The sequence below is a fragment of the Nyctereutes procyonoides genome, unplaced genomic scaffold, assembly GCF_905146905.1.
Source record: "Nyctereutes procyonoides isolate TBG_1078 unplaced genomic scaffold, NYPRO_anot_genome, whole genome shotgun sequence".
NCBI lineage: Eukaryota > Metazoa > Chordata > Mammalia > Carnivora > Canidae > Nyctereutes > Nyctereutes procyonoides.
In genome coordinates this window covers 54,197,798-54,218,388 of record NW_026575126.1, presented here as the reverse complement: position 1 = coordinate 54,218,388, position 20,591 = coordinate 54,197,798, and the positions used below count along the sequence as shown (strand labels likewise).

General features: G+C 39.3%; 1 protein-coding gene across 1 annotated transcript in view; it reads right to left on the bottom strand.

Annotated features, from left to right (window-relative positions):
- The window catches only part of LOC129519856 (phospholipid-transporting ATPase ABCA3-like), a 202,114-nt gene that overhangs the window by 84,313 nt on the left and 97,210 nt on the right, over nt 1–20,591 (bottom strand). The window contains 1 exon segment of the mRNA XM_055340688.1: nt 4,466–4,564. Coding sequence (XP_055196663.1) covers nt 4,466–4,564 — 99 coding nt within the window.

Sequence of the window (20,591 nt, the reverse complement as noted above, 5' to 3'; positions counted from 1 at the left end):
CCATAACTAGAAGTAAGAAAATTATGAAAAGAAAATATTTCATAGGCAAAAGAAAATATATAATAAAGGTAGTAGATCAATTACTTATAAAGCAAGTATGAAGGTTAAAACACAAAAGTAATAATTATACCTACAAAATCAGTCCAAGAGATACACAAAATATAAAGATGTCAAATATGACATTGTATACATAAAGACATAGAAGGGGAATAAAAATTTAGTGCTTTTTGAACATATTCAAACTTAAGCAACCATCAAATTAATATGGATGGTTACACACATAAGATGTTATATATGAATATAATGGTAATGGTAATTACAAATAAAAAACCTCTAATAGATAACACAAAAATAAAGAAAGTGGAATCCAAATATAACACTAAAGAAAGCCATGAAATCATAAGGGAAGAGAACAAGAAGACAGACAAAGAGAACTCCAAAGACAACTAAAAAAACAATGAATAAAATGGCAATAAATACATACTTATCAATAACTACTTTAAATTAAATGGACTAAATGCTCCAATCAAAAGACAAAGGGTTATTGAATAGATAAAAACATAAACCCATCTATATGTTGCCTACAAGAGACTCACTTCAAACCTAAAGACACATACAAGCTGGAAGTGAAGAACTAGAAAAACATATAGCATGCAAGTGGAAGCAAAAAATAAAGCAGAAGAGCAGTACCTTTATCAGACATCATCGATTTTGAAATAGACTGTAGTAAAAGACAAAGAAGAGAACCACATAATGATAAAGGGAAATACCTAATGAAAATATAACAATTGTAAATATTACACACCCGGCAGTTTCGGGTCAAAACGGCAAGCAGACCCACTATAGTAGCATCAAGCTGGTGGCTGGACGGTATTTGAAAATAGTATTACAATGCTGCAGGGTTCAATAAACTTAGGTTAATGTAAGATGATGCAATATATTAGAATGATGCTGTGAACAAGGACTTAAGTAGTCTTCCTGAGAACATTTATAATGACAGGATGTTTCCCTTAAGAGATGACATGATACTCTATGTAGAAAACCTGAAAGACTCTACCAAAAAATTGGTAGAACTTATACATGAATTCAGCAAAGTTATAGGATATAAAGTCAATGGATGGAAATCTGTTGCATTTCTATACACCAATAATGAAACACCAAAAAAAGAAATCAAGGAATCAATCCTGTTTACAATTGCACCAAAACTAATAAAATACCTAGGAATAAACCTAACCAAAGAAGTAAAAGATCTAGGGGCACCTTGGTGGCTCAGTGGTTGAGTGTCTGCCTTCAGCTCAGGTCATGACTGGGGTCCTGGGATTGAGTTACACATCAGACTCCCTATGAGGAGCCTGTTTCTCCCTCTACCTATGTTTCTGCCTCTTTCTCTGTGTCTGTCATGAATAAATAAATACAATCTTTAAAAGAACCCCAAGGCCCCCAAAGAAGTAAAAGATCTATACTGTGAAAACTATAGAACACTTATGAAAGAAATTGAAGAGGACACAAAGAAATGGATAAGCATTCCATACTCATGGGTTGAAAGAACAAACACTGTTAAAACACCTATACTACCCAAAGCAATCTACACATTTAATGCAATCCCTATCAAAATACCACCAGCATTTCTCATACAGTTGGAACAATCCCTAAAATTTGTATGGAAACACAAAAGAGCCCGAATAATTAAAATGACTGTGAAAAAGAAAAACAAAACTGGGGCATCATGATTCCAGATTTCAAGCTTATTACAAAGCTGTATTCATTAACACAGTATGAAACTGGCACAAAACAAAAACACAGATCAATGGAACAGAATAGAAAAAACAGAAATGGACTCACAACTATATGGTCAACCAATCTTTGACAAAGTAGGAAAGAATATCCAATAGAAAAAAAAAAGACAGTCTTTTCAATTAATGGTATTGGGAAAACTGGAAAGCCACAAGGAGAAGAATGAAACTGGACTACTTTCTTATACCACACACACAAATAAATTCAAATGGATTAAAGACCTAAATGTGAGACCTGAAGCCATCAAAATACTAGAAAAGAACACAGGTAGCAACCTCTTTGACCTTGGCTGTAGCTGAGGCAAAGGAAACAATAACAAAAATGAACTATTTGGACTTCATCAAGATAAATAGCTTCTGCACAGCAAAGGAAACAATCAATAAAACTAATAGGCAGCCTATGGAATGGGAAAATATATTTGCAAATGACATATCTGATAAAGGGTTACCATCCAAAATATACAAAGAACTTATCAAACTCACCACCCAAAAAACAAATAATGCATTTAAGAAATGGGCAGAAGACATGAATAGACATTTTTCCAAAGAAGACATCTAAATGGCTAACAGACATGAAAAAATGCTGAACATCGTTCATCATCAAGAAAATGCAAATCAAAGCCATGATGAAATACCACCTCATACCTGTCAGAATGGCTAAAATTAACAATGCAAGGGACAACAGATGTTGGTGGGGATATAGAGAAAGGGAAACCCTCTTGCACTTTTGGTAGAAATGTAAACTGGTGTAGCCACTCTGGGCAATGCTATAGAGATTCCTCAAAAAGTTAAAAATAGGACTACCTTATGATCCAGCAATTGCACTACTAGGTATTTACCCAAATACAATATAGGCATATGAATCCCAATGTTCACAGCAGCATTATCAACAATAGCCAAACTATGGCAAGAGCCCAAATGTACGTTGACTGATGAATGGATAAAGAAGATGTGAATATATATATGTATATATATGAATATTGCACATATATAATGGAATATTGCTCAGCCATAAAAAAGAATGAAACCTTGGCATTTGAAATAATGTGATTGGAGCTAGAGTGTATTATACTAAGCAAAATAAATCAGTTAGAGAAAGAAATACTGTATGATTTCACACATATGTGGAATTAAAAAAACAAAACAGATGAACATATGGAAGGGGGGGGAAGGAAAAAGAGAGAGGGACACAAACCATAAGTGACAAGGATAGAGAACAAACTGTGAGGTGATAGAGGGAGGTGGGTGGGGGATGAGCTAGATGGGTTATAGGCTTTAAAGATGGCACTTACAATAACCACTGGATATTGTAGGTAAGTGATGAATTACTGAATTCTATCCCAGAAACCAATATTGCACTGTATGTTAATTAATTAATTAGAATTTATTATTATTTTTAGCTTTTTAAAGTTCATTTATTAGAGAGACAGAGACAGTCAGACAGACAGACAGACACAGATAGCCAGGAAGAACATGAGTGAGGAGGAAAGGGAGAAGCAGGTTCTCCACTGAGTAGGGGAGTCTGATGAGGGGCTTGATCCCAGCCAGGACTCTGAGCTGAAGGCAGATGCTTAACTGGCTGAGCGTCTCAGGTGCCCCTTAACTAACTAAAATTTAAATAAAAATTTGAAAGAAAAAAAAATGGGCAGAAGCCCTGGATAGAGAGACAACTCAGATACTATGGTGTTGGTTTAAGGTTTTAACCTTTAATTCTCAGTGACAGGTAGAGCAACTACTGTGCAGATAATGGCTTTGAATAGTATTGATTCATTCATTTATTCATCCAAGAACTTTTTTGAGTGCCTATTACGTGACATTGTTTGTGGACCAAGTATAGTCAGTGAATAAAACTTTCCTGGTCTCTGTCCTTATAGAGCTTGTCCTAGTTATATTCACAAAGGAGGTTTCTTATTATAATTTTGCTACCTCTGTAGCTTGCCTAGTGACAGACAAAAGAACATTTTATTGAATGGCTAAGAGGCAATTTCTTAATATAAATTATGCGTATTATAATTTATCATAAATTAAGCAGCATTTGAATTTATATATATCAGTCTTCTGTAAACCTAATTCATGTGAATAAATTACCCCAAGTCAACTCTGAGATATTGACAATATTAAAACACTGAGTCTGAGAGAATGAAGTCTAGACCTAGCTCTGTCATAACCTTAGCATTTTGGACATTTTGTGAAAGGACATTTTTGTGAAATCTTCTGAAAGATAACCAACTTATTTTTGCCTAGGAACAGCCTGAACTCCCTGGAAATTTTCAATTTGAAGTTTTTTACAGTGCAAGAAACAAAACAAACCATGTCTAAGATTATGAAAACATGGTTAGGTTTAATATTTAAAGTTATTTCTAGTATAGACTTCAAGTTAGAACTAGAACTTTTCCTATGATGACACAGATATTAATTTTTTCTTTTTGACTAACTCTTAAACTATCTACCACAAAAAAGACACATGCATCAAGACCAAAGCCTAAAATCTTTATGTATTCTCAGCTGACTATATGTGAATGCATTAGCAGAAAATATTAACATATTTGAAAAAATCTTTACCTATGAGTATTTCATTCCAGTACAAATAAGATGGGTTTTGTTTTCCAACTATTATAGCATTTTAGAGGTGGAAGTTTGTTGTTGTTGTTTTAAAGGTTATTATTACTCACTTAACAAAGACTTCTTCCATGGTAGTGATTGAAGCACCAAAGCTAGCAATGCCCAGCTCTTTTTGTTTCTTCTCCAAGTGATCAATCAGAGCTTCAAATCTGAAAGGAGAAGAAAGGAATGAATCAGCACTAATCTAGATGAGTTTATTTCTATTGTATGTTCCTCATATAAGATGGAATCTTACAATATTTATCCTTTTGTGTCTGGCTTATTTCACTTAGCAAAATTCCTTCTAGATTCATTTGTGTTGTAGCATGTATAAGAATTTACTAATTTTTAAGGCTGAATAATAATCATTTTATGTATACACAACATGTGGCTTATCCACTTATTTGTCAATGGGACATTTGGGTCATTTTTTCGTTTTGGATTTTATGAATAATGTTATGAACATTGGTGTACAAATACCTGTTCAAGTTCCTACTTTATTTTGGGTATATACCTAGAAGTGGAATTGCTGAATCATATGATAATTCTATGTTTAACTTTTTTAAAAAGGATTTATTTGAGAGGGAAAGAGAAGAGTGAGTTGAGGGTGGTGGTGGGGGCGCAGAGGGAAAAGAAAAGCAGCAGACTCTCTGCTCAGTGGGGAGTCCTATGCGGGGCTCAACCATGACCATGAACTTAGCCAAAATCAAGAGTCAGTCGTTTATCTGACTTAGCTACCGAGGTGTCCCTCTATGTTTAACTCTTTAAGGAACTGTCATAGTGTTTTCCATAGCAGATGCACCATTTTACATTCCCAAAAGCAATGTAAGGGTTTCAATTTTTCCATATCCTTTCCTGTATTTGTTATTTCTTCTGTTTTTTATTTGCATTTCCCTAATGACTACTGATGTTGAGCATCTTTCCATATACTTATTGGCTATTTGTACATCTTTTTGAAGAACTTCTTATTCAATTCCTTTGTCCATTTTTGAATTAGGTTGTTTGGGTTTTCTGTTAGATGTATTTTTAATACTGTTTGATTCCATAATAGCTTCTAGTTAGCCGTGGAAAAAATGTTTAGTAGATATTCTTCACTGTAATACTTATTGTGAAACAAACAGAAATAAGGAAGAGATATTTACTTTTAGCAAATTTGTCCCCACTATAACTCCATCTTTGATACACAGTCTTTTCTTGTCCTAAAAAAATACAAATTAACTTCTTGTTAGTATAAAGAACAATAGCTAGTTGATAAAAGTTATTTGTTCACATATTCCTATATCAAATGGAAAATTCCTACATCAAATTACAGTAATTATAAATCACCAAATAACAAAAAATGGATTTAATGAAGTAAAAGCTGGACACTGAGAAAGATTTATCAGCTAGGCAAGTTGTATGGAAGTTTTGCTGATTGTGGTGTAGTTACATCATGGATTGTAACAAATAATTTTACAAGGATAAAGTAACATTGTTTTAAGTTCCTAAGATTCCCCCAAACCCATTTACTTCTTTAAAAACATCTCTAATTCCTAATAAGGGACTATGAAAAGCTTATGTGTGATTATCCTCAGAGATGGTGAACTCAAAACTCCCCATCATCCTCCAAATTTTCTCCATATTTTAGGCTAAATTCCATTTCCATCTAACTTTACCTAATATTGATTGTTTATTCTACTCTTACCTCAGTTCAATCTGACTCCTTTTCCTATGACAACTCTTCACATTTTCCCTCTTCCTTTTGAATGCTCTCAGTAGGATCCCTCCTGTTGGAGATTATTGTATAATAAGATTATTCTTATGATGTATTTGATTGATTTTGCTAACAGCGTAATATGGCCATATAAAACAAATTGGGGGATATTTCCTTTTTTTTGTTCCAAAAGTAGTTTTATTTTATTTTTTATAATAAATTTATTTTTTATTGGTGTTCAATTTACCAACATACAGAATAACACCCAGTGCTCATCCCGTCAAGTGCCCCCCTCAGTGCCCATCACCCATTCACCCCCACTCCCCGCCGTCCTCCCCTTCCACCACCCCTAGTTAGTTTCCCAGAGTTAGGAGTCTTTATGTTCTGTCTCCCTTTCTGATATTTCCCACACACTTCTTCTCCCTTCCCTTCTATTCCCTTTCACTATTATTTATATTCCCCAAATGAATGAGGCCATATAATGTTTGTCCTTCTCCGATTGACTTACTTCACTCAACATAATACCCTCCAGTTCCATCCACGTTGAAGCAAATGGTGGGTATTTTTCGTTTCTAATGGCTGAGTAATATTCAGTTGTATACATAAACCACATCTTCTTTATCCATTCATCTTTCAATGAACACCGAGGCTCCTTCCACAGTTTGGCTATAGTGGACATTGCTGCTAGAAACATCGGGGTGCAGGTGTCCCGGCGTTTCATTGCATCTGAATCTCTGGGGTAAATCCCCAACAGTGCAATTGCTGGGTCGTAGGGCAGGTCTATTTTTAACTCTTTGAGGAACCTCCACACAGTTTTCCAGAGTGGCTGCACCAGTTCACATTCCCACCAACAGTGTACGAGGGTTCCCTTTTCTCCGCATCCTCTCCAACACTTGTGGTTTCCTGCCTTGTTAATTTTCCCCATTCTCACTGGGGTGAGGTGGTATCTCATTGTGGTTTTGATTTGTATTTCCCTGATGGCAAGTGATGCAGAGCATTTTCTCATATGCATGTTGGCCATGTCTATGAATTCCTCTGTGAGATTTCTCTTCATGTCTCTTGCCCATTTCATGATTGGATTGTTTCTTTGATGTTGAGTTTAAGAAGGTCTTTATAGATCTTGGAAACTAGTCCTGTATCTGATATGTCATTTGCAAATATCTTCTCCCATTCTGTAGGTTGTCTTTTAGTTTTGTTGACTGTATCCTTTGCTGTGCAAAAGCTTCTTATCTAGATGAAGTCCCAATAGTTCATTTTTGCTTTTGTTTCTTTCACCTTCGTGGATGTATCTTGCAAGAAGTTACTGTGGCCAAGTTCAAAAAGGTTGTTGCCTGGGTTATCCTCCAGGATTTTGATAGAATCTTATCTCACATTTAGATCTTTCATCCATTTTGAGGTTATCTTTGTGTATGGTGAAAGAGAGTGGTCTAGTTTCATTCTTCTGCATGTGGATGTCCAATTTTCCCAGCACCATTTATTGAAGAGACTGTCTTTCTTCCAATGCATAGTCTTTCCTCCTCTATCGAATATTAGTTGACCATAAAGTTCAGGGTCCACTTCTGGGTTCTCTATTCTGTTCCATTGATCTATGTGTCTGTTTTTGTGCCAGTACCACACTGTCTTGATGACCACAGCTTTGTAGTACAACCTGAAATTTGGCATTGTGATGCTCCCAGATATGGGTTTTTTTTTAAATTCCCCTGGCTATTCGGGGTCTTTTTTGATTCCACACAAATCTTAAAATAATTTGTTCTAACTCTCTGAAGAAAGTCCATGGTATTTTGATAGGGATTGCATTAAACGTGTAAATTGCCCTGGGTAACATTGACATTTTCACAATATTAATTCTGCCAATCCATGAGCATGGAATATTTTTCCATCTCTTTGTGTCTTCCTCAATTTCTTTCAGAAGTGTTCTATAGTTTTTAGGGTATAGATCCTTTACCTCTTTGGTTAGGTTTATTCTTAGGTATCTTATGCTTTTGGGTGCAATTGTAAATGGGATTGACGCCTTAATTTCTCTTTCTTCAGTCTCATTGTTAGTGTATAGAAATGCCACTGACTTCTGGGCATTGATTTTCTAACCTGCCACGCTGCCAAATTGCTGTATTAGTTCTAGCAATCTTGGGGTGGAGGCTTTTGGGTTTTCTATGTACAGTATCATGTCATTGGTGAAGAGGGAGAGTTTGACTTCTTCTTTGCCAATTCGAATGCCTTTAATGTCTTTTTGTTGTATGATTGCTGAGGCTAGGACTTCCAGTACTATGTTGAATAGCAGTGGTGAGAGTGGACATCCCTGTCTTGTTCCTGATCTTAGGGGAAAGGCTCCCAGTGCTTCCCCATTGAGAATGATATTTGCTGTGGGCTTTTTGTAGATGGCTTTTAAGATGTTGAGGAATGTTCCCTCTATCCCTACACTCTGAAGAGTTTTGATCAGGAATGGATGCTGTATTTTGTCAAATGCTTTCTCTGCATCTAATGAGAGGATCATGTGGTTCTTGGTTTTTCTCTTGCTGATATGATGAATCACATTGATTGTTTTACGAGTGTTGAACCAGCCTTGTGTCCCAGGGATAAATCCTACTTGGTCATGGTGAATAATTTTCTTAATGTATTGTTGGATCCGATTGGCTAGTATCTTGTTGAGAATTTTTGCATCCATGTTCATCAGGGATATTGGCCTGTAATTCTCCTATTTGGTGGGGTCTTTGTCTGGTTTTGGAATTAAGGTGATCCTGGCCTCATAGAATGAATTTGGAAGTACTCCATCCATATCTTTCTATCTTTCCAAACAGCTTTAGTAGAATAGGTATGGTTTCTTCTTTAAACGTTTGATAGAATTCCCCTGGGAAACCATCTGGCCCTGGACTTTTGTGTCTTGGGAGGTTTTGATGACTGCTTCAATTTCCTTCCTGGTTATTGGCCTGTTCAGGTTTTCTATTTCTTCCTGTTCCAGTTTTGGTAGTTTGTGGCTTTCCAGGAATGCGTCCACTTCTTCTAGTTTGCCTAATTTATTGGCATATAGCTGTTCATAATATGTTTTTAAAATCATTTGTATTTCCTTGGTGTTGGTAGTGATCTCTCCTTTCTCATTCATGATTTTATTAATTTGAGTCTTCTCTTTCTTCGTTTTAATAAGGCTGGCTAATGGTTTATCCATCTTATTAATTCTTTCAAAGAACCAACTTCTGGTTCTGTTGATCTGTTCCACAGTTCTTCTGGTCTCGATTTCGTTGAGTTCTGCTCGAATCTTTATTAACTCTCTTCTTCTGCGGGGTGTAGGATCTATTTACTGTTTTTTCTCTAGCTCCTTTATGTGTAAGGTTAGCTTTTGTATTTGAGTTCTTTCCAGTTTTTGAATGGATGCTTGTATTGTGATGTATTTCCCCCTTAGGATTGCTTTTGCTGCATCCCAAAGATTTTGAACGGTTGTATCTTCATTCTCATTAGTTTCCATGAATCTTTTTAATTCTTCCTTAATTTCCTGGTTGACCCTTTCATCTTTTAGCAGGAATGTCCTTAACCTCCACATGTTTGAGGTCCTTCCAAACTTCTTGTGGTGATTTAGTTCTAATTTCAAGGCATTATGGTCTGAGAATATGCAGGGGACGATCCCAATCTCTTGGTATTGGTTCAGACCCGATTTGTGACCCAGTATATGGTCTATTCTGGAGAAAGTTCCATGCGCACTTGAGAAGAATGTGTATTCAGTTGAGTTTGGATGTAAAGTTCTGTAGATACCTGTGAAATCCATCTGGTCCAGTGTATCATTTAAAGCTCTCGTTTTTGAAGATGTTGTGCTTAGAAGACCTATCGAGTATAGAAAGAGCTACACTGAAGTCACCAAGTATAAGTGTATTATTATCTAAGTATTTCTTCACTTTGGTTATTAATTGATTTAAATATTTGGCAGCTCCCACATTTGGGGCATATATATTGAGGATTGTTAAGTCCTCTTGTTGGATAGATCCTTTAAGTATGATATAGTGTCCCTCTTCATCTCTCACTACAGTCTTCGGGGTAAATTTTAGTTTATCTGATATAAGGATGGCTACCCCTGCTTTCTTTTGAGAACCATTTGAATGGTAAATGGTTCTCCAAACTTTTATTTTCAGGTTGTAGGTGTCCTTCTGTCTAAAATGAGTCTCTTGTAGACAGCAAATAGATGGGTCCTGCTTTTTTATCCAGTCTGAAACCCTGTGCCTTTTGATGGGGTCATTAAGCCCGTTCATGTTTAGAGTTACTATTAAAAGATATGAGTTTAGTGTCATCATGATATCTATTCAGTCCTTGTTTTTGTGGATTGTTCCTCTGGACTTCTTCTTAAAGGGGAATTTTAAGAGTCCCCCTTAAAATTTCTTGCAGAGCTGGTTTGGAGGTCACATATTCTTTCAGTTCCTGCCTGTCTTGGAAGCTCTTTATCTCTCCTTCCATTCTGAATGAGAGCCTTTCTGGATAAAGTATTCTTGGTTGCATGTTTTTCTCATTTAGGACCCTGATTATATCCTTCCAGCCCTTTCTGGCCTGCCAGGTCTCTGTGGAGAGGTCTGCTGTTATCCTAATACTCCTCCCCATAAAAGTCAGGGATTTCTTGTCTCTTGCTGCTTTAAGGATCTTCTCTTTATCTTTGAAATTTGCAAGCTTAACTAGTAAATGTCGAGGTGTTGAATGGTTTTTATTGATTTTGGGGGGGGGATCTCTATTTCCTGGATCTGAATGCCTGTTTCCCTTCCCAGATTGGGAAAGTTTTCAGCTATGATTTGTTCAAATACATATTCTGGACTTCTGTCCCTTTCGGCGCCCTTGGGAACCCCAATTAAATGTAGGTTTTTCTTCCTCAGGCTGTCATTTATTTACCTTTATCTTCATGGCCTTTTAATTATTTGTCTCTTTTTACTCAGTTTCCCTCTTTGCCATCAACTTGTCTTCTATGTCACTCACTCATTCTTCACCTCGTTAACCCTCGTCAGTAGGACTAGTTTGGATTGCATCTCATTCAATTGATTTTTAATTTCTGCCTGATTAGATCTAAATTCTGCTGTCATGAAGTGTCTTGAGTCCTTTATGCTTTTTTTCTAGAGCCACCAGTAGCTGTATAATAGTGCTTCTGAATTGGCTTTCTGACATTGAATTGTAATCCGGATTTTTAACTCTGTGGGAGAGAGGACTGTTTCTGATTCTTTCTTTTGAGGTGAGGTTTTCCTTCTAGTCATTTTGCTCAGTGCAGAGTGGCCAAAAACAAGTTGTTTTGGGAAAAGGAGAAAAAGAGAGGAGAGAAAGAAGGAAAGAAAAGAGAAAAAGAAAAAGGAAAAAAAGGAAGAAAAAAAGAAAAAAAAGAGTCGAAAAAGAGAAAGAAAAAGAAAGAAAGAAAAAAGGGTGGGGGAAGCAAACAGAAATCAAAAAGCAAAAAAAAAAAAAATGAAGAAAAGAAAAACAACAACAGCAAAAAACACGGGGAGTATCTTCTGTTTCTGTATACTTTAAGTCCCTTGACTTCCCGTGGAACTTGTCCGTCTAGTTGGTCTTCGGGGGGGGGGGGGCTGTTGTGCTGGTTTTCAGGTGTTAGCACTTGAGGGAGCTGCTCTGCCCTCTGCCTGGTGCAGGGCTCAGTGGGGGTTGTTTACCCGGTGAGGCTCCAGGAGGAACAACCACAGTGGCGGCGGCCAGCTCTGGAGCCCTGGATTCAGCTCCCGCAGTAACTACAGAGCTCTCAGTGTGCAGGGGCCTGGATAGTCCGGGGGCCGGGCCGCTGATCTGCTCAGCTTGGGGCAGGAGCGTCCTTGCTGTCCTGGGCCCTCCCGGCCGCTGCCTGTCCCGGGGGGAGGCTGGATCCTGGGCTGTGTCCCCGGTGCCCTGTGCTCTGGGGCCTGCACTCTTGGATTCAGGCTCCTGGCCACGCAGCCCCCTCTCCGCTGAGCCTCCGCCTGAGCCCCTCCGAGCAGCTCCCGGGTCCAGCCTTGCGCACTGCAGCCCTTTAGGGAACTCGGCGCACTCTCCCCGGGGCACAGGTGTCTGTTAGTGTCCCAGGGAGCCTGAGGGCATCCCCGCCCTCCTGGGGTCCTGCTCTAACTCCCTGCGAGCGCCTTTCCACCCGGGAAGATTGGTGCAGCTCCTGCTTCTCCGGGACGGGGCTCTCCTGTCCTGGGGACACTCGCTCAGGCCTTAGCCCGGCTCCTCGTGGGGCCCCTCCCTCTTGGATGCCTTTTGTTTCTTTATTTCTCCCCCCCCCGCCGCCCCCGTCTTCCTACCTTGATAGAAGCGTGAACTCTTCTCACTGTAGTATTGCAGCTGTTCTCTCTCTAAATCTCAGGCCGAATTCGTAGATTTTCAGGATGATTTGAAGGTTATCTAGGTAATTTGGTGGGGACAGGTGATTTGGGGCCCCTACTCTTCCGCCATCTTGCCCCTCCCTCGGATATTTCCTTTTCTTATATCCCTCCCCCCAAATTTAGGCAGAATATGTACTTTTCCACTAAATATTAGGTAGAATTAATCAGTGAAGCCATATGGCCCTGGATTTTTCTCTGTAGGAATGTTTTAAAGTACAAATTCAATTTCTTTAATAAAGATCTTTTCACATTCTATATTACTTCTTTTTTCTAATTTATTTTTAATACAAGTATAATTGATGTATAGTGTTATATTAATTTCAGGTATACAGTATAATGATACAATTCTATACATGATTCGGTGTTCATCAAAATAAGTACTCTTAATCCCCTTTACCTATTTCATCCATCTCTCTCCCCATCTCCCATCTGGTAACCATCAGTTTGTTTGCTATAGTTTGAGTCTATAGAGTCTGTCTCTTTTTATTTGTTTCCTAAATTTCACATATGAATGAAATCATATGGTATTCGTCTTTCTCTATTTCACTTAGCATTATACCTTCAAGTTTCATCCATGTTGTTGCAAATGGCAAGATCTTGTTCTTTTTTTTTTAGAATAGGTTCCATGCCCGACGAGGGGCTTGAACTCACAACCCTAAGATCAAGAGTTTCACACTCTACCACCTGAGCTAGCCAGGAATCCCAAGATTTCATTCTTTTTTTTTTTTTGTGGCTAATATTCCTTTTCTTTCTTTCTTCTTTCTTTCTTTCTTTCTTTCTTTCTTTCTTTCTTTCTTTCTTTCTTTCTCTTCCTTCCTTCCTTCCTTCCTTCCTTCCTTCCTTCCTTCCTTCCTTCCTTCCTTCCTTCCTTCCTTCCTTTCCTTCCCTTTCCTTCCCTTTTCTTTCTTTTTTCTTTTATACACACACCTCCTCCTTTATCCATTCATCTGTTGATGGTCACTGGGTGGCTTCTATAACTTGATTCATAAATAATGCTGAAATTAACATAGAGATGCATATATCTTTTCCAATTAGCACTTTTGTTTCTTTGGGTAAATACCCAGTGGTGGAATTATTGTGATTCTGTATTTAGTTTTTTGAGGAACTTCCATACTATTTTCCACAGTGGCTGTGTCTGCTTGCATTCCCACCAACAGCGTGTGATTATTCCTTTTTCTCTACATCTTGCCAACACTTGTTTTTTCTTGTGTTTTAATTTTAGCCATTTGGGCAGGTGTCAGATGATATTTAATTTTGTTTTTGATTTGCATTTCCCTGATTATGGATGATGTTGAACATCTTTTCACATGTCTTTTTTCCATCTTTAGGTTTTCTATGGAGAAACGTCTGTTCATGTCTTCTGCCCGCTTTTAAATGGATCTTTTTTTTTTTTTTTGGCATTGAGTCATATAGGTTCCTCAGATATTTTGGATATCAACCCCTTATCTGATATGTCATTTTCAAATATCTTCTCACGTTTGGTGGATTGTATTTTTGTCTTATTGGTGGTTTTCTTCAGTGTGCAAAAGCTTTTTATTTTGGTATAGTACCAATAGTTTAATTTTGCTTTTTTTCCCCCTTTCCAAAAGAAATATACCTTAAAAAATTGTTTCTATGGCTGATGTCAAGGAGATTATTGCCTATGTTTTTTTCTAGAATTTTATGGTTTCAGGTTTCACATTTAGGTCTTTACCACATTTTGAGTTTATTCTGTGTGTAGTATAAGAAAGCAGTCCAGCTTCATTCTTTTGCATGGAACTGTCCAGTTTTCCCAGCACCATTTGTTGAAGGGATTTTTTTCCCATTGTATATTCTTGGCTCCTTTGTTGGAGATGAAAATTGACCTTATAAGCTGGATTTATTATTTATTTATTTATTTATTTATTTATTTATTTATTTATTTATTGGCTCTCTACTGTGTTTCACTGATGTGTGTGGGTCTACTTTTGTGTCAGTACCATACAGTAATGATTATAATAGCTTTGTAGTATATCTTGAAATCTAGGATTGTGATACTTCCAGTTTTGTTCTTTTAAAAGAATGATTTGACTATTCAGAGACTTCTGTGATTCCATACAAATTTCAGGATTTTTTGTTCTACTTTGAAAAATGCTAATGATATTTTGATGGGTATATTTTTTCTTGAGTCAGTTTTGGTACTTTTTATCTTTCAAGAATTTTTTTCCTCATTTCACCTAAAATATCAGATTTGAATCAGGTTGTTTATAATGTTTTTATTCTTTTGACATGTTATCTGTAGAATATGTCATGATATATCCATATCACCTCATTCATTCCAAATACAGTATCACTAGTTTTACTGAATGCATTGGTCATCTCAAAGAACACACAATTTCTTTAAAAATCTCAAGTTTACTTTTGTTAGACACATTCTATAGACTGGAATATAGGTATGTAAGGTTAGAAGTATTGTTTCTAAGTGTTTTTCTCTTTATTCTTTCAGTAAATACACAGGTGTAAAGCATTTAGAAGTGTGCCCAGTACAAAGCAAATAAATGATTAAACAATCATTCCAAGTCTTGGAAATAACGAAGAATTCCTTGTCATTTTATTCTTTTCCTACTATAGTAAAATGTTCCATGAATTAAGTGGACTACAGACGTTTTATTCTGGTTGGTTTTTACTCCCTCTTTCCAATAGTTGGTTTACAATTATTTTGCTAGAGAAAAATCAATTCTGAGTAAATATATTCTTTCCTATCTTCATGATTTGCATTCTACATTGTGTTATGATCCACTCTCTATAGCTTAGAAATCCATGTCTAATGTGATGACATTAGTCTGTGTGACCATTAATTTCTGAGTCTTCCCTCTCCTCCATATCCAAAATATTTGGTAGGAACACATGATGAAATATTATGTTTGTAAATCCTTGTATTTCCTATTTAACTTGATGATATATTTATTAATCTTGGTCTCTTCTGATATCATTTATATACTTATGATATGGGATGGGCAGATGTTGTAATAAAGTGTAATCACTTTCTCTAATGTGCTTCTCTCAGAGATACTCTGAATTTCCAGATTTATAATTACTACACTGTGTTAAAAATACCCAACAAAATATTTGTCTTCTTTTTTAAATTTTTAAAAAAGATTCTATTTATTTGAGAGAATGAGTGGGAGTGAGAGACAGCACAAATGGGGGGAGGGGCAGAGAGAGAGAGAGAGAGAGAGAGAGACAGGGAGAAGCAGGCTTTTCGCTGAGCAGGGAGTCCGAAGTGAGGCTCCATCTTGGGACTCCAGGAGCATGACCTGAGCTGAAGGCAGATATTTAACGAATAAGCCACCCAGGTGTTCCAAAATATCTGTCTTCTAACTGTGCTGAATTAAAGTTCATATAATGAATGTACAGTTGTAATTTCATTCATTTCGGCGCCCTCGGGAACCCCAATTAAACATAGGTTTTTCTTCCTCAGGCTGTCGTTTATTTCCCTTAATCTGTCTTCATGGTCCTTCAATTGTTTGTCTCTTTTTTCCTCAGTTTCCCTCTTTGCCATTAACTTGTCTTCTATGTCACTCACTCGTTCTTCCACCTCGTTAACCCTCGTCGTTAGGACTTCTAGTTTGGATTGCATCTCATTCAATTGATTTTTAATTTCTGCCTGATTGGATCTAAATTCTGCAGTCATGAAGTCTCGTGAGTCCTTAATGCTTTTTTCTAGAGCCACCAGTAGCTGTAGAATAGTGCTTCTGAATTGGCTTTCTGACATTGAAGTGTAATCCAGATTTTGTAACTCTGTGGGAGAGAGGGCTGTTTCTGATTCTTTCTTTTGAGGTGAGGTTTTCCTTCTAGTCATTTTGCTCAGTGCAGAATGGCCAAAAACAAGTTGTATTGGAACACGGGGGAGTATCACTGGTCCGTCTAGCTGGTCTTCTGAGGGAGGGGCCTGCTGTGCTGATTTTCAGGTGTTAGCACTTGGGGGAGCTGCTCTGCCCCTGCCTGCTGCCGGGCTCAGCGGGGGTTGTTTACCCCGTGGGGCCCCAGGAGGAACAGCCGCAGTTGCTATGGCAACTCTGGAAGCCTGGATTCAGCCTCCGCAGGAACTACGAGAGCCCCGTCTCCGTCTGCAGGGCCTGGAGGCTCCGGGCGGGGCCGCTGATCTGCTCAGTTCGGGGCAGGAGCGTCCTCGCTGTCCTGGGCCCTCCCGGCCTCTGCCTGTCCCGGGGGAGGCCGGATCCTGGGCTGTGTCCCGGCGCCCTGTGCTCCGGGGCCTGAGCTGTTGGATTTGCGCTCCCGCCCTGCAGCACCCTCCCTGGAGCCGCCGCCCGAGCCCCTCCGAGCTGCTCCGGTCCGCCGTGCGCGCTGCAGCCCTTAGAGAGCTCGGAGCACTCTCCTGCGCTCGCAGGTGTCTGTTAGTGTCCCAGGGAGCCTGAGGGCATCCCCGCTCTCCTGGGTCCTGCTCTAACTTCCCGCCCGGGAAGGTTGGTGCAGCTCCTGCTCCTCCGGGACGGGGCTCTCCTGTCCTGGGGACACTCGCCCCGGCCTCAGCCCGGCTCCTCGCGGGGCCCCTCCCCCTCGGAGGCCTTTTGTTTCTTTATTTCTTTTTCCCCGTCTTCCTACCTTGATAGAAGCGCGAACTCTTCTCACTGTAGCATTCCAGCTGGTCTCTCTTTACATCTCAGGCCGAATTCGTAGATTTTCAGGATGATTTGAAGGTTATCTAGGTAATTTTTTGGGGACAGGTGACTTGGGGACCCTGCTCTTCCGCCATCTTGCCCCTCCCTCTAAAGCAACAATCTTAAGGATACTCACTAGGCTTGAGAAAATAATAGAAGACATCAGTGAGAACCTTACCACAGAGATAAAAGAGTTAAAAAAAATCAACTAGAGATGAAAAGTGAAATCAATTGGATTAAAAACATACTTCATGTAACGATCAGAAGGTGGGAGGAAGCAGAGGAATGAATTACTGACATAGAAGACAAAGTAATGGAAAACAATGAAGCTGAACAAAGGATAGAAAGATGAATTATGTAAAATAAGAATAGACTTAGGGAATTCAGTGACTCCATCAAATGTAATAACATCCACATTATAGAAGTCCCAGAAGAAATAGAGAGAGAAAAGGGGGCAGAAAATTTATTTCAAGAAATAATTGCTAAAAACTTCCCTAATCTGGGGATGGAAACAAACATCCAGATCCAGGAGGCACAGAGAACTCCCATCAAAATCAACAAAAGGAGGCCAACACCAAGACATACTGCAATTAAATTAATATAGAGATAAAAGAACCTTAAAAGCAGCAAGATCAAAGGAGTCATTAACTTACAAGGGAAAACCCATAAGACTGGCTGGAGATTTCTCAACAGAAACATGGCAAGCCAGAAAGGAGTAGCATGATATATTCAAAGTGCTGAATGGGAAAAATTGCAGCCAAGAATACTCTATTCAGCAAGGTTATCATTCAGAATAAGAGAAATAGTTTCACAAACAAAAACTAAAGGAGTTTGTGACCATCAAGCCAGCCCTGTAGGAAATAGTAAAGATGACTCTGAAAAGGAGAGACCAAAGTTGACAGTATAAAATCAAGAAAACTTAAAACTTACAAAACTTAAAAACAAAACTATACACTTATACTATAAAGTATACAAAACTTAAAAATAAGTATTTCAGTAAAAATCAGTCAAGAAACTTACACACAATAAGAACATAAACCTAATAAAATATATGTAAAAATGGGGGAAGAGTGGACAAAACAATGAATTCAAATTTGAATGGCCATCAACTTAATATAAACGGCTATTTGCAGATGTTATACACAAATGTAATGGCAACCATATATAAAAAGTGACTATAAATATACAAAGAATAAAGAGAAAAATCCAAATATATCACTAAAAAAATCAGCAAAACATGAAAGACAAGGAAGTATCAGAGAAAAATATCCAGAGACGACCACAGAAGTAATAAAATGGCAATAAATACATACCTATCAATAATTACTTTGAATGTCAATGTACTAAATGCTCCAGTGAAAAGACATAGGATGTCAGAATGGATAAGAAAACAAGACCCATCTATATGCTGCCTACAAGAGACCCATTTTAGACCTCAATGGTCTAATTGATCAAACAAGAGGGAATGGAGAAACATTTATCATGCAAATAGATGTAAAAAAAGCAGAATAACAATACGTATCAGATAAACTAGACCTTAAAACAGATTGTAATGAGAGACAAAGAAGCACACTATATAATCATAAAGGGGACAATCCTCAAAGAAGACATAACAATATAAATATTTATGTACCCAACATGGGAGCACCCAAGTATATAAAGAATTAATAATAAACATAAAGGAACTAATTAATAATAATACATTAACAGTAGGGGACTTTAACACCCCAATTATGTCAATGGATCTATCTAAACAGAAAATGGGGGGGAGGGGCAAGATGGCGGAAGAGCAGGGTCCCCAAATCGCCTGTCCCCACCAAATTACCTAGATAACCTTCAAACAATCCTGAAAATTTACGAATTCGGCCTGAGATGTAAAGAGAGACCAGCTGGAATGCTACAGTGAGAAGAGTCCGCGCTTCTATCAAGGTAGGAAGACGGGGGGGGGGGGGGAAAGAAATAAAGGAACAAAAGGCCTCCGAGGGGGAGGGGCCCCGCGAGGAGCCGGGCTGAGGCCGGGGCGAGTGTCCCCAGGACAGGAGAGCCCCGTCCCGGAGGAGCAGGAGCTGCACCAACCTTCCCGGGCGGGCGGAAAGGGGCTCGCAGGGAGTTAGAGCAGGACCCAGGAGGGCGGGGATGCCCTCGGGCTCCCGGGGACACTAACAGACACCTGCGAGCGCAGGAGAGTGCTCCGAGCTCCCTAAGGGCTGCAGCGCGCACGGGGGACCCGGAGCAGCTCGGAGGGGCTCGGGCGGCGGCTCCGCGGAGGGGGCTGCGGGGCGGGAGCGCGAATCCAACAGCGCAGGCCCCGGAGCACAGGGCGCCGGGACACAGCCCAGGATCCGGCCTCCCCCGGGACAGGCAGAGGCCGGGAGGGCCCAAGACAGCAAGGACGCTCCTGCCCGGAGCTGAGCAGATCAGCGGCCCCGCCCCGGAGCCTCCAGGCCCAGCGGACGGAGAACCGAGAGCCCCGAGCCCCATAGTTCCTGCGGAGGCTGAATCCAGGCTTCCAGAGTTGCCATAGCAACTGCTGCTGTTCCTCCTGGGGCCCCACGGGGTAAACAACCCCCGCTGAGCCCGGCAGCAGGCAGGGGCAGAGCAGCTCCCCCAAGTGCTAACACCTGAAAATCAGACAGCAGGCCCCTCCCTCAGAAGACCAGCTAGACAGACCAGTGATACCCCCCGTGTTCCAATACAACTTGTTTTTGGCCATTCTGCACTGAGCAAAATGACTAGAAGGAAAACCTCACCTCAAAAGAAAGAATCAGAAACAGCCCTCTCTCCCACAGAGTTACAAAATCTGGATTACACTTCAATGTCAGAAAGCCAATTCAGAAGCACTATTCTACAGCTACTGGTGGCTCTAGAAAAAAGCATTAAGGACTCACGAGACTTCATGACTGCAGAATTTAGATCCAATCAGGCAGAAATTAAAAATCAATTGAATGAGATGCAATCCAAACTAGAAGTCCTAACGACGAGGGTTAACGAGGTGGAAGAACGAGTGAGTGACATAGAAGACAAGTTAATGGCAAAGAGGGAAACTGAGGAAAAAAGAGATAAACAATTAAGGGACCATGAAGACAGATTAAGGCAAATAAATGACAGTCTAAGGAAGAAAAACCTACGTTTAATTGGGGTTCCCGAGGGCGCCGAAAGGGACAGAGGGCCAGAATATGTATTTGAACAAATCCTAGCTGAAAACTTTCCCAATCTGGGAAGGGAAACAGGCATTCAGATCCAGGAAATAGAGAGATCCCCCCCTAAAATCAATAAAAACCGTTCAACACCTCGACATCTAATAGTGAAGCTTGCAAATTCCAAAGATAAAGAGAAGATCCTTAAAGCAGCAAGAGACAAGAAGTCCCTGACTTTCATGGGGAGGAATATTAGGGTAACAGCAGACCTCTACACAGAGACGTGGCAGGCCAGAAAGGGCTGGCAGGATATATTCAGGTTCCTAAATGAGAAGAACATGCAACCAAGAATACTCTATCCAGCAAGGCTCTCATTCAAAATGGAAGGAGAGATAAAG